This window comes from Camelina sativa, chromosome 5 (genome assembly GCF_000633955.1).
Source record: "Camelina sativa cultivar DH55 chromosome 5, Cs, whole genome shotgun sequence".
Taxonomy (NCBI): Eukaryota; Viridiplantae; Streptophyta; class Magnoliopsida; order Brassicales; family Brassicaceae; genus Camelina; species Camelina sativa.
In genome coordinates this window covers 34669858-34682698 of record NC_025689.1, presented here as the reverse complement: position 1 = coordinate 34682698, position 12841 = coordinate 34669858, and the positions used below count along the sequence as shown (strand labels likewise).

Here is a 12841-nt window from a genome sequence, read left to right as displayed (position 1 = left end):
ACCTTTCCTTCCGCAGCCCGTACACACAGCCGAAGGATCTCGTAGTGGAGGAGATGAATAAGTACGCGGAGCCACACGAACCGCGAAACTAGCCCCCTCATTCCGTTCTTCCATCAGCCTACCCGCTCTCTTTGATTCCTCATCTTGAGTAACAACTTGATAAGCCTCATCAAGAGATGGAAGTGGATCACGCGATAAAAGAGAAGACTTTACCACACCAAAGACACTCTCATCAAGACCCATTAGGAATTGGTGTAACTTGTCTTCTTCACGTTCCTTGGCAATCTCCTCAACTGTCTTCGCACGTTGGAAATCAGCAAGGCTTGTCCATAGTTTCGTAAGTTTCCCATAATAAGCTTCCACCGCAGAACCCTTTTGTTGACAATTAGCTAACTCAGTCTTCAAACGCTGGACCCTTTGGCCATTCTTCACCGAGAATCGCTTTTGTATGTGAGTCCATAAGTCCGAAGCAATTTCATGATGCGAGAGGGAGCTACTTAAATCCGGTGCTACAGTTTGTCGCATCCAAGACACCACCATAGCATTATTTGCCCACCAATCCTCAATGTCATCGGACTCATCATCAGGTTTAGGGATAGATCCATCCGCAAAACAAAACTTTTTCCTTGCTCTCAAGGCAAGACGCAAGTTCATAGCCCATTCATCGTAATTGGATCCACGAAGTTGTGGTTGTGAGATCACGGATCCAGGGTTATCTCCAGCTGAGAGATCATAGGGGTCGATTCGACGTCGGGTAGACTCAAGACGAGACTTAGAACCCGAAGTCAGCATCGAGGCAACCTTAGAAACAGACTGATCGTCCGTCATAGTTCCAAGAGAGATATATCGACAGAATGATCGATATACCAAGGTCAAAGGAAAAGAGAGAAATCAAAAGAAAACAAGAAGAACAGAGTTCTCCAAGCAAAACAGAGGATCGAATAGCCTAAAAAATTAGGTTTAGCTCTGATACCATGTCAAAACCCTTAAGATGTATAAAAGGTTTCTTATTCATAACGTTGCACAAAGTGTGCCTTATATAGTAGATACAATATTTAACCTAAGGATAGAAACATAAATACCAAACTCTACAAGACTATATAGTATTTACATAATAGAACCCTGGCTCGTAATAGTCCATGAATTGCCACGTTTAGATATTTATTGCTCTTTTACTTGCAGTTTTTGTTACTGTAACATTTTTGGCTTGCTAATTGCTATGTATATATATGCAGGAAGCTATTCGTAGAGCTACCAGAGCACAAACGTTTTGTTCCTGTATATATGGGCAGTGCATTCAAAAACGAGGTCTTTGAATATTTGGATCTAAAAGATGATTGATATTTGATGGTGTGGCTTCTAATCATGATGACTTGAAAGAACGCAGATCCTAAAGGTGTGTGTGGCTCAGTTACTGATGCTATTCTCCCAATCTGAGGACAAAAGAGTAGGCTAGTTATACGTAATCTAAGAATAAGATTAGCTTCAGTAAGTTTTCACACTTAAATACGATTTGTTGCACATTTTTTTCTCTAGTTTTCAAACTTAAATGCGATTTGTTGCACATTTTTTTCTCTAGGATAATTACGGAGACAAGTTAGTGGTGTCATTGACTAATTTTGTCTTTGTTAAGACTCTTAAGAGGTTGTGTATATTGTCCCACATCGGCTAGGAAGATAAATGTACTCCCTTTCTCCCAAGTATAAAAGAGGGGTCGAGCCCAACGACAACATCATACCTTTCTCGGCCTTTTGGCTAAGATCAAGTGTAGTATCTGTTCTTATCAGTTTAATATCTGATATGTGGGCCATCGGCTCACATGATATTAACTCAATTTATTAAGGGGAAGAGTCCATCAAGATAGCTTGCTATCTGGGCTCTTGCGAGTCGTCCATGTGTTGCACTACTACACTGACTTGGTTTACCCCCATCAACCCAAAAGTCCAATTCTTTTTTAAGTTAATCACTTGATTCAGTTAGTAGTAAGTAGTAATCAGAGAACAATATATTAAAAGCTCCGACCACGGAGATGAGAATATAATATAACGTCTCTACATATATATGCATCTGCAAAGTACATAGTGTCATAATTGCCAATGGACTAAAGTGAATGGGATTTGGACTTGTCTAAGTCCTCGGTAACGAGAGAAACTTGCGGTGGAGAGACCCATTAGGCTGAGACGCGTGTGTGGAGCTTCTGTGGTCTCTCCTCCGATGATACCATGGCCGTTCGAAACACTACAGTTATTCTCACCTAAAGGACTAACTGAACGGGGCTTTGTTATGTTCCAATGACAAACCATTTTTTTTTGTCCTTGCGTACGTTTTGACATCTAATAGATTTAGTCAATAGCATCATCATCATTCAACACACGTGATTCACGCGACATGAAACGTGACAATAACAAAAGTGAAACATGGGGAGAAGTACTTTTATAGATCAACAAGTCTAAGTGTACAAAGAATCTTTTTCAAGTTTTCGTCCACTCAAACCAAAACAAATTTCAGTGATAATTAAGGGAGCTTCATCTTTCAATAAAGAAGCGAATCTCCAGCTACAATGGAAGAAAAACTTGCACAAAAAGTAGATTGCTTTTTAGTTAAAGCAAACCAATAAAAAGAGTATGAAGAAGAAAGAAACTGTAGATAAAAATTCTGTTTTCTTTTTGATATAGAAAAGACAAAGACAATCACATTTTTTCCAAAGCGTGGAATCAAAGCAAACCATTTGGAAAAAGAAAAACAAATCCATAATCCCCACTAAATTTTTGTTCATATAAACCAAAGACCATATAATTAAAACATTCATGTAAATTAAACAAAGAGAGATGAAGCAGAGAGGAAAAGAAGACGATGACAAGAGAGGCTTTTGTCGCTGGTTTTTCAGGTTTGTAGTCGTTAAACTCATGGCGAGTCACAAGGAAGGCAGCTCTGTGACAAAGAAACTGATCAAGAACGAATCAAAATCTGATATCACTATTTATTTCAAGCAACGAGAAGACTCGGAGGACAACGCTAATCCCATCAATATTAATACCTCAGGCTCCGAGAAAGAGAGGGTGATCATGCTTGTTAATGGTAACAACGGCTCAAAGAAGAGCATATCGAGTGAGCCAAGCATTAGGCGATCTCATAATGGAGCTGATAAATCACAGCCGAAGCCGCTTTTGAATGATATAAATAGGAAATCACATGCTTTCATTGAGAGTAGGCTCGAGAAGATGCGAAAGGGCTTATAGCCAAGTTAGTACATGATGACCTCTCTGTTTTGCACAGACAGACCCTTCTTTCTTCACCTCATTATTCATATCATATACTATGTCTTAAGGAATCCTATCTAAGATTTTCATCAATTCATTTATATATATATTGCCTGCATTCACATAATTAAATTACATCTATGTATGTATACTTGTATTTTGAAACATTTTTATTGCATAATATCAGATATATATAAGAACTTTTTTCAAAGGTGTTGCAGGTATTTTAGTCGTAAAGTGATATATATATAAGAACTTGTATGTATGTTACCTACCATGATTGACAGGTTTCATTCTCCATACTAATAAGCAGGTTGGGAATCAAATCATAATAGGAAAATGTAACAAATTTTTTGTTCCCCTCAATTCATTCTCCATACTGATGTGATACGTTCATTCTTTGCCTAATTAGAGATGTTTGTACCTTAGATTCAGTTCTTTATCTTTTATAACAACTGAAGAAATAAAGAACAAAGAAGAAAAAGACACCTACAAATTCAAGTAATTGGAACTTGTATTGTCTCTGTTTCGTTTTTTTCCTTCTCTTAGTTGGATTTGGACACGACTATGTACAGGCTAAAGCATGATGTACAAGTGGATGGCAGGAAAATCTTGACCTACACGTACCCATAACACCCGCAGAATCTTGCATGTCACAAACCCCTCTATATAGTATAAGTGAACACAAAGATTTATCATCATAATCCATACATAATCTTATGGGACCAACAAAAGCGAAGTTAGTAGTCATTGCACTGATTTGGGCTACTCTGGTATTGGAAAGTACAACAGTGTCAAGAATAGTAGAAGATCTGGTGGTGGAACAGTGTAACTAAGCACCACTGCAAACATGATATCAACGAAAAGATGATGGCGAAGATAGAAACAGAGACAAGTGGGCAGCAAGAAGAGGAAAAAGATCCCTTCTGCGAAGCCTTTTCCAAACTCTTTGAAGGACTCTATCAACAATTGCATGACCGTTTGCCCCCGCACCAAGACCAAACCAGAGGCCCACAAAAGCTATCTGTCCGGATGCATCACGTCCATGAGTACGGACAACGAGCAAGTGTTCGAGACATGGTGCAGTATACTTCAAGAAGAGCCGCTTACTATATAAGGTGTGATGCCAGGAGAGAATTCCCGGAGCTGTTACCTCTACATAAATGCTTATAAATCTCTTACGAGGAGTATTTAGATTGAAATTGAGTTCCCAGTTAAAGCAGTCACGAGAGATCATCCCCAGCTTTCATAAAAGTTTTAAGAGAACATCAAATTTACACAAAACTCCAAGAGCATTGTTTAAGGGATGAGAAGAAACAAAAGAAAAATGGAACAAACTGGATGAGCCGCACAACATATGATGATTAGTCTCGAGTCTGCTTGAGAGGGGTCTTCTTAGAAGTAGCAGTAGAGGTAGCACCAACAGGAGAGCCAAGCTTAGCATCAGGAGGAAGAGTGTCTTCCATAACCTTAGGGACAGTGAAATTAAAGTCACCGAGTGGTGCGTTGTTGAATTCAGGATTAGCCTCAACGAAAGCAGCAATCTCGTTGCGACTCCTGAGCTTTTTCCCGGTAGGAGTGATGTAGTAAGTGTCCATCTTAGAGTAATCTTTCCGTAGAACTAAGCTCCGCTTGAAACCTTTAGGAGTCTTGGGGACACCAGGCTTGTCGATAACCCAAGTGCGAGAGGCATCGTAGTCGATATCAGCAGGGTCTTCACAAGAAGTGCCCTGTTTCTTCTCACAGTGGTAAGGGTCTTCGAGCATTTTGCTTCTGATGTCCTCGTACTCTTCTTGGCTATCAATGACCCTCCACTTGTGACACTTCTCGCATTGTGCAGCATATGTATCAATCAACCTCCCTTGTGCAAATTCCTTCTGTAATCAAAGTCTCAGTGTTACAACAACAACAACAACAAGACTCAAGAGTTTGCAAAACCGATAATACCCTAACATCGATAATATTAACAGTAATTACCCCCACAAACAAGAACAACAGTCACAGATCGGTGAACCCAGAAAACCTAGAGAATCCTTCCTATTGGGGCTTGTTTAGTATATAAATTATTCCAACATTACTCGCTACAATAAGAGATCTGATAACCCTAGAGACGATTAAAACAAGAAATTGAAAGACTCTTTACCTTGGCTTTTGGTTTTGCTGATTTCCCGATCTCCTGCTCCATCTCTCTCACTTCCCAAATACAGTAATATCTTCTCTTCTCTTCTGCCCCCAAAAAAAGTGATGCTTCTTTCTTCCTCTTTAACTCTCTCTCTCTCACAAATTAATACTGCTTCTGCGAACGGTGATGATAATCTCACAGCCTCTGCGATATGTAAACACTGTAACTGACAAATCATATATTAGCACGTCGGCACTAGCGAATTGACTTTGGGCTTCAGGCCCATGATATTATTAATTTGTTTGAAGAAGCCCATACTTCTACAATTTCGTTTGTTCCCGGATATTTAGTATGAATAAAAAAAAAAGTGAGAGATTTATCATTTTTTTTGACTGATTCTCTCACCACTGTTCTGAGTCTACCAAAACTCTATCCATCCGTTTAATTGTGACAGAGAATACATACACAACACACACACACAAACGCAGGGAATGATGTTGGGCTTTTAGCAAAAATATATTTATATGGGCCTATTGGTTCATTAGTAAAGCCCATTCCTTTTCCTTCTCTGTTTCTAACGGATCAGACTACAAATCTCGTTTTGTCCCGAAAAATTAGCACCAAAATTATAAAGAAAAATCAAGAGGAAGATCAGTGATTCTGTTGTTGTTTATCATCATCATCATCATCATCATCATCATCATCTGCATGGTTTTGTTGACTAATTCTAACTGTTCCGATTCTGAGTCCTTCTATTCCACGAACACTAACGATCTCGGGTGAATCTACTGCCACGCTGGCAATCTCAAGCCTTCCTTCGCTTCTTACTCTCCTGTGATGATATCTCGGCCGTCCGTTACAATCAAGCGTCGTCAAATACGGTGGCAGATCTCGCTTCCTAGTCACGCTTCTTCCTCTCCTCTCTTCTCCGCGCCATCTCGACGAGTCAGTGAGCAGCGGCGGTCCACGCGTTCCCCACGGCGACGATATCTTTCCTCCTAGATAGAAACTGCTGTAACTGTCAAGATTGTTGTTATGTTCCCTGCACTCTTGTGTATCCGGCTGCTCATCCGGAGTGCTCCAGCGCCGTCGATGAGAATGTGCGGGCGGGCGGTGATCTTCTTCTTCGTCTTCTCCGGTGAGAATCGTAGAGGATGACGTCATGGTTAACATAACCGCACACTTCCCTTCTTCTCTCTCGCAACTCTACTACTACTACTACGTTTGATCTCACAACTCTTCCCTTTTTTTTTTGTTTTTTTTCAAGTCAAAACGTTTTGGGCCTCTAAATTTATAGTTTCTGGTGGGCCGTGTGCGAGAGGTTTTTGCCAGCGGAACAAGAATTATTAGTAGTCATTAACGTAAACCCCCTCTATAACGGCGTTAAATAAGTAACTTATCTCATTACTTTGATAGGCTTTATAGATCGATAATGAACAGCCCATTTATAGGCCCAAAAGGATCCTTAAGACGGTCGACAAATGTCATCAATTATACGTTATATGTATGTTATAAACGATATGCTGTGTCATTTTATAAGAAAACACGTTACTACAAGTCCATTTAGACCGTTAAACGGCATGCCAAGTCTCCACAACTCTGGAATGACGAGTTGATGATCATGAATGCAACGTAATACAGTATGAGAGAGAGAGAGGATGTATTAATGGAGTTTGGGGTTTTCGAGGGGATGAGAAAGGTCTTATCTCTCGTGTCTTATTCCTTGAATCTCTAGGGGTTTACTAGGCTAAGAAGGCTAAGCTAGTAAAGACAAACGCATCGTTGTCTAATGCTTTAGTGTTTTGTCTCTTCTCTCTCTCTCTCTCTCTCGTTTTTCTATTTTTCTTCCATTTCTATGAAATATCTGCACCATCTACTACACTTTCCATTCAGAGTAGCTCTGCTCTTTTAACTTCTCCCTAACATTATTAGTATCTGATTTCTTTTATCATATTTCCCTCTCCTACCTCCTTTCTCAACTTTTACCCTTTTTTCTTCTTTTCTATAATCAGCTTATTTTGTTCTCAAGTGTGAATCGGATATTTTGGTTGATTTTTTTTGTCATTTTTATGTTCTCTTGGCAGTTGGTTGTATAGAAAGCAAAATAGAAATAGATTTATATAGTTCAATATCAGGTCAACAAAAATATCTATATGATCAGTTTAGCTAAAGTTATTACTATTAATTTGTGTCGACCAAAAAAAAAAAAAAATCAAATCATATTTACTAATAACTGGTTTAGGTTCTTGATTGATTTCTTAGGCACAGTTTTGAGATATCTATGACATTCTTTGATCGAGTCTGATATTATATTTCTTAGGCACATCATTGTTATATCTTCGTATAGATAATTGTAAACGTTCATCAATAAATATATCTACCAGTACTAAATATAAAACTTTTTCCCTTCTATCTTTTCGTCCCAAATAACATGATCGACACCTCCTCCTTCAACATCTGATATGTCATATGTTAGTCTAACTGCCACTACCAAACGCAACGAGTCTATTAACTTCTAATGTGAACTAGATGGAAGAAAAAAAGTGAATAGTAGTACCCAAAAGCTATATATAATTGATACCCTTTTGAAGGAAAATTAAAGATTCCTCATACCAAACCTTTAAGCACAAAGTTAGTTAGATGATGAATATAATAAATTTTGTAATCTTGGATCTAAAGCATTGAATATAGTCTACAAACGACAAAGCCAATCCATTGACAAAAGAAAGAATCTTAGTGTAAACGACAAATTAATGAATTATGGAGAAATCAGAAGATGTTGATAAATCACCAAACATATTTAAGATTTTTTTGTCAGAATTAAAGACAACAAAGCTAAATGGTAGCGATGCTTTCTTCCAAAAATGAAAAATCCAAAATTTCTCCAAGCAAGCAATAAACATAAATTAATTTAGCATAAGCAAATCCCATTCACACTAATAAAAACAAGTTAAAAAGTAGAGACACTATCCCCAAGTAAATTGCCAAGACAAAATTCATTACAAGACAAACGAGAGAGTCTTTGTCACACACGCATCAATGACCCAAAGTTTGGTCATAAATACTTTGACAAGATTTAAAAAAAAAAAAAAGAGAGTTAATTTTGAAAGATGCTAGGACTAAAAAAAGTCAATGTTAATCGGGAAAAGAAAATCATATTCATTCAGAGTAAGAAGTTACCTGTAAAATGTTTATTTATATCCTCCCTCTATGATTATTTTAATTTTTTTAAAAAGAAGACCATCAACTAAACAAAAGAGAAAATAAATCGCTTTTTTGCCTTTTTCTTTTCTCCAAGCCCTCAATGTCCCTACCACTTGGCATTCATAAGAATAAGAATACACAATATCACACATGAGCTCTGTTTATAAATAATATATTTATAAAGAAATGTGTAAATATATAGAAACAAACATATGTAGACAAAAGAGATTGTTTTCTCTAAGAGGGGGTCCATGTTGATCCCCCCAAAGTTCATAACCACTACAAGGAAACTCCAAAAATACTAAATAAAAAATACATGCACATAAAAGAGGCAATAAGGCAAAAGATGCCAAGGAAAAACTAAAACTATTGAAAAAGGGAATATAAAAGAGAAGAAAAAAAAGAGATGGATGATTTTGACATTTTTGTCCAATCATTATTTAATATATTAATTTTGGTTGTGTAAGCTTTTTTTCTTATTTTGGGTGGATGGGGGATTGGTATTGTGAAGCTTTTGCCTCAAATGCACACACAACACTTGTCTTTTCTCTTCTCTAACACTTATTTCCTCTTCTTTCTTTCTTTATACTTCACTCCAACGCCATTGCCACATGTCTCCATAGGGTTTTCGCTTAGATCATTGGATCTTTTTTTTTTTTCTCTGTTTTGTTAGTTTTATTTGTTTTCACAATTGTAGCAAAGATAGAGCAATTGCTTGGAGAGTTCGACGTTGAGAGACTTACAAGGATAACTAAAGAAGGTTTACTAAAATAACAAGAGGAAGGTGAGAAATTACAACAACAAAAGACATGCTCGTTCTATTAATAGCATGCGAACACAAAAGGTAAATATAAACATACACAAATCCACACCAAGGATAAGTTTTTTTCACAACATGTTGAAGACAAAGTTAGTTGTCTTTTAATTTACCCTCTGTACTCTAGAGAACCAATTAAAGTCTACCCATACTAGTACGCAAACAAAGTACCATGTCCCGGTTTTAGCCCTAAACCGATAGATGGCGATAACCGAAGTGGTCTTCCTTCAGGCGCAGCCAAGATCTCACAACAAGCCAACTTATTATGCTTCAGGAGACCAAGGAACACAAAAACAAAAAACAAAAACCCTACTGAACACTAAACAATACTTGAGAAAACTGTACAAAAACCCATCATAGACAGGCAAAACAAACCGATCCCTCTAGTGCTTCTTCTTCTTCTCTTAATGTATATATCAGCAACAAGTTGCTAGGGAGTAAGAAGCAAAGGAGTTGAGCTGGTATGAGAATCCTCATCAATGGAGTGCACAAACTTATTCAACTCTTCCATAAGACAGTGAAAGTGATCATTGTTAGGCAAGAAGTAAAACCCAATAGTAGCTTGCTTCAAAAACAAGAGATTGACATCAAGACCAGTCTTCTTAAGCCCATCCACATAAGCCAATTGCCAATCCTGAACAAGATCTAAACCAGCAACAACGACAAGACTCTTGGGAAAGTTGACTCCTTTAAGGCTTTGACCTCTCGGACCAAAGGGATTACATGCTGGATGATCTCTATCTTCACCTTCGGGTAGATAAGCTCGCCAATACCAGTCACGATCTTGTATAGTGACAAAGTACTTGCCATCAAGGGTCTTCTCAGAAGGAGTCCTCTCTTGTCCACCAAACATAGGATGAAGAAGAATGTTACCCAAGACTTGAACACCTTCTTTGGTAGCCCTGACAGCAACATTGTGAGCGATGTTGCCACCAGAGCTATCACCAGCCAAATAAACATAAACATTGGAGTGTAGACCACTCTGAAGCCAGACTCTGGACTTGACCCATTTGAGAGCATTCCAACCATCGTCGTAAGCACAAGGGTAACGATGCTCGGGGGATCTCCGGTAGTCAACAGAGACAACAACGACACCGCAGATGCTCACAAGACGTCGGCAGAAAGTGTCGTAGATGGCGCTGTTGGCGGAGGAGTGAGTGAAGCTGCCACCGTGGAAGAAAATAAGAACAGGAACGATCTCAGTAGTGCTGAGAGGTTCGGTAAGGTCGAGGGTACCGTGACGGTGGTGGTGGGGAGAGAGAGAAGAAGGTTGGTAGATACGGGTGAGAAGGTTGGTGGAAGAGTCGACGTGGTCAAAGGAGAAGACGCCGTCGACAGGGAAAGCGTTGGCGGGAACTTTACGGTCGAGAAACTCGGCGAGATCACGGTTGAAGGAACCGTCAGGACGACGGAGGACTTTGTAAGCGAGCTTGAAATTGGAAATGAGGACCCATGTGTTGAGTGGGACAATTCTCTACAGCAAAGCCCCAAATTTAAAAAACAAAACAAACATCAGATGATAGATATGATGGGACGTCTTAGATTTTATTATACCCTTTCCTTCTTTGCTCTTTAAAAAAAAAAAAAAACAAAGAAATTCGTCCGTACGGGTGGGTGTTGTGAATCCTATATATAAATAAATATCTCTATGATCTTAAATTCAGTTAAAGGGATTTGAGCAAGGAAGGAAGCAAATCTAAGGAAAACGAAAAGGGAGACTTTTTTTTGTGTGTGTGTGTGTGTGTGTTTTGTGAGAAGGAGGAGTAAAAGAGAGAGAGAGAGAGAGAGAGAGAGGAAATAAAAGAAGAACCTTGCATTCGTTGAGGTTGACTTCGTTACCACCAGCCATAGCCACAGCGTAAAGAAACTTAAAACACTGCAGGAAGGAAGCAGAATTGTAATCTTCGGTGTGTAAAATCAATGAAGGGAAGACCTCATTACCAATAATTACCAGTAGAGAAAAGAGGAAGAAGAAGATTTTATAAAAAGGGGGGGGGGATGGATTTGAAAGAAACCCAGAATAGGAAAAAAAAAAAGAAAGAGAGAGAGAGAGATTTTAAATAAAGAGAAAAAGAGAGAGAGAGAGAGAGAAGAGAGCTGGAGAAAAAAAGAGAGAGAGATGCAGCAGAGAGGAAGACGGAAGTACAATAGAGAGAGAGAGAGAGAGAAGGAGAGGCTGAGCTGATGGTTGGTTGGTTGGTTCGTTCGTTCGAGAGAGTCAAAGGTGCGAGAGAAAGAGAGAGAGAGACGTACGTTGAATACTCTGTATTAATATTATTAGAGCAGAGCTGAAGCTGATGATATGGTTCGACTCTCTTCCTTCCTTTTTTTTTTCTTTTTTATTTTTATTTTATTTATTTACTGTTTCCGTATCTGGGTCCCACACCCTCCACCCTTATAAGTACTATCCATTTTTTTTTAATTTTTTTTTTTGTTGGGTTAACTTTGTCGACGATAAGGTAATTTATTGGTTTTCAGTCGGCTGATTAAAAATTTTATTTTGTTTATATAGTTGAATTAATTAATTTTTTTATACTATGAAATACAGAAAATGTAAATTAAAAAAATGAAAAGAAAAAAGAGGGGAGGCCACGGTGTAATCTGTAATGTGGAAGAGAGAGAGAAAGAGAGAGAGGATTGGGCAATTGGGGCACGCCAGTCCTGACAACGCTCTCTCTCATAAGTGCTCCTTTTGACCATCCATTTTTTATTTATTTTTCCTACCCTTTTGTTTTGTTTCCTTCTTTTGTTTTCTTCCTCTCCCTAGCTAAAACTACTTTTCATTTTGTGAAATTCTGAGGATTTTGTAAAGTTTATTACTACTACTTAACAAATTCTTATGTTTTTACTTTTGTCATTTATGTCTATTTTGCTCTTATTGTAACAAATACTAGTATTTCGCATTTTTCCTAGACTTTTGTTGTCTACTAGTATAAATACAATTATCAAATTATATAATATGCTGAATTGGTTCCATGTGATGGAAAATAAAAAAAACGAATTTAAAAAGAGAATCCATAAGCTAGCTATATATATTCGAGTTAAAAAAGAAGAAGAAAATAAAAACAAAAGTTGCTTTAAAAGATCATTCATCATCTAATGATATAGTATAATACTACCAAAAAAAAACAAAATTCAAAAGTATGGTTAGGCAGCTTTAAACTATTTTAAAAGGTAAAGACTACACAAGTTTTTTTTTTTTTTTTATCAATCAATGATGGTTTTTTGTTTGGACTTTTTTATTATATTAGTGTGAATGCAAATTTTGTAAAATAAAATACTAGTAAACACAAAAAAAAAAAATTAGTTAAAGGAAGGTGACAAAGAAAAAATACATAAAGAGATATCCAGCGTGCGACCAACGCCATGGCATGTGGCGACAAAAGGGTTGTGCTGTTTTCTTTTGCTTAAATTAAAACAGCACCAAAAAAAAAAAAA

At 37.7% G+C, this 12841-nt stretch overlaps 5 protein-coding genes across 5 annotated transcripts; 2 read left to right on the top strand and 3 right to left on the bottom strand.

The window, feature by feature from the left end:
• Positions 2208-3681, top strand: LOC104788637. Its single transcript, XM_010514401.2, has one exon. It carries the CDS (start codon positions 2829-2831, stop codon positions 3237-3239), a length of 411 nt encoding a protein of 136 aa, XP_010512703.1. The 5' UTR covers positions 2208-2828; the 3' UTR covers positions 3240-3681.
• Positions 3827-4536, top strand: LOC109133151. Its single transcript, XM_019246212.1, is given in 4 exon segments — positions 3827-4093; positions 4095-4226; positions 4228-4382; positions 4384-4536. Coding segments are annotated over 4 exon segments (441 nt in total). The 5' UTR covers positions 3827-3979; the 3' UTR covers positions 4424-4536.
• LOC104788636 (methyl-CpG-binding domain-containing protein 4) lies at positions 4425-5606 on the bottom strand. The gene is made up of 2 exons (XM_010514400.2): positions 5404-5606; positions 4425-5137 (listed from the first exon to the last, which is right to left on the bottom strand). The coding sequence occupies exons 1-2, from the start codon at positions 5443-5445 to the stop codon at positions 4625-4627; spliced, it is 555 nt and encodes a 184-aa protein (XP_010512702.1). The 5' UTR covers positions 5446-5606; the 3' UTR covers positions 4425-4624.
• Positions 5943-6616, bottom strand: LOC104788635. The gene has a single exon (XM_010514399.1). The coding sequence runs from the start codon at positions 6553-6555 to the stop codon at positions 6034-6036; it is 522 nt and encodes a 173-aa protein (XP_010512701.1). The 5' UTR covers positions 6556-6616; the 3' UTR covers positions 5943-6033.
• Positions 9333-11447, bottom strand: LOC104788634 (gibberellin receptor GID1B-like). Its single transcript, XM_010514398.2, has 2 exons — positions 11214-11447; positions 9333-10877 (listed from the first exon to the last, which is right to left on the bottom strand). Exons 1-2 carry the CDS (start codon positions 11250-11252, stop codon positions 9834-9836), a joined length of 1083 nt encoding a protein of 360 aa, XP_010512700.1. The 5' UTR covers positions 11253-11447; the 3' UTR covers positions 9333-9833.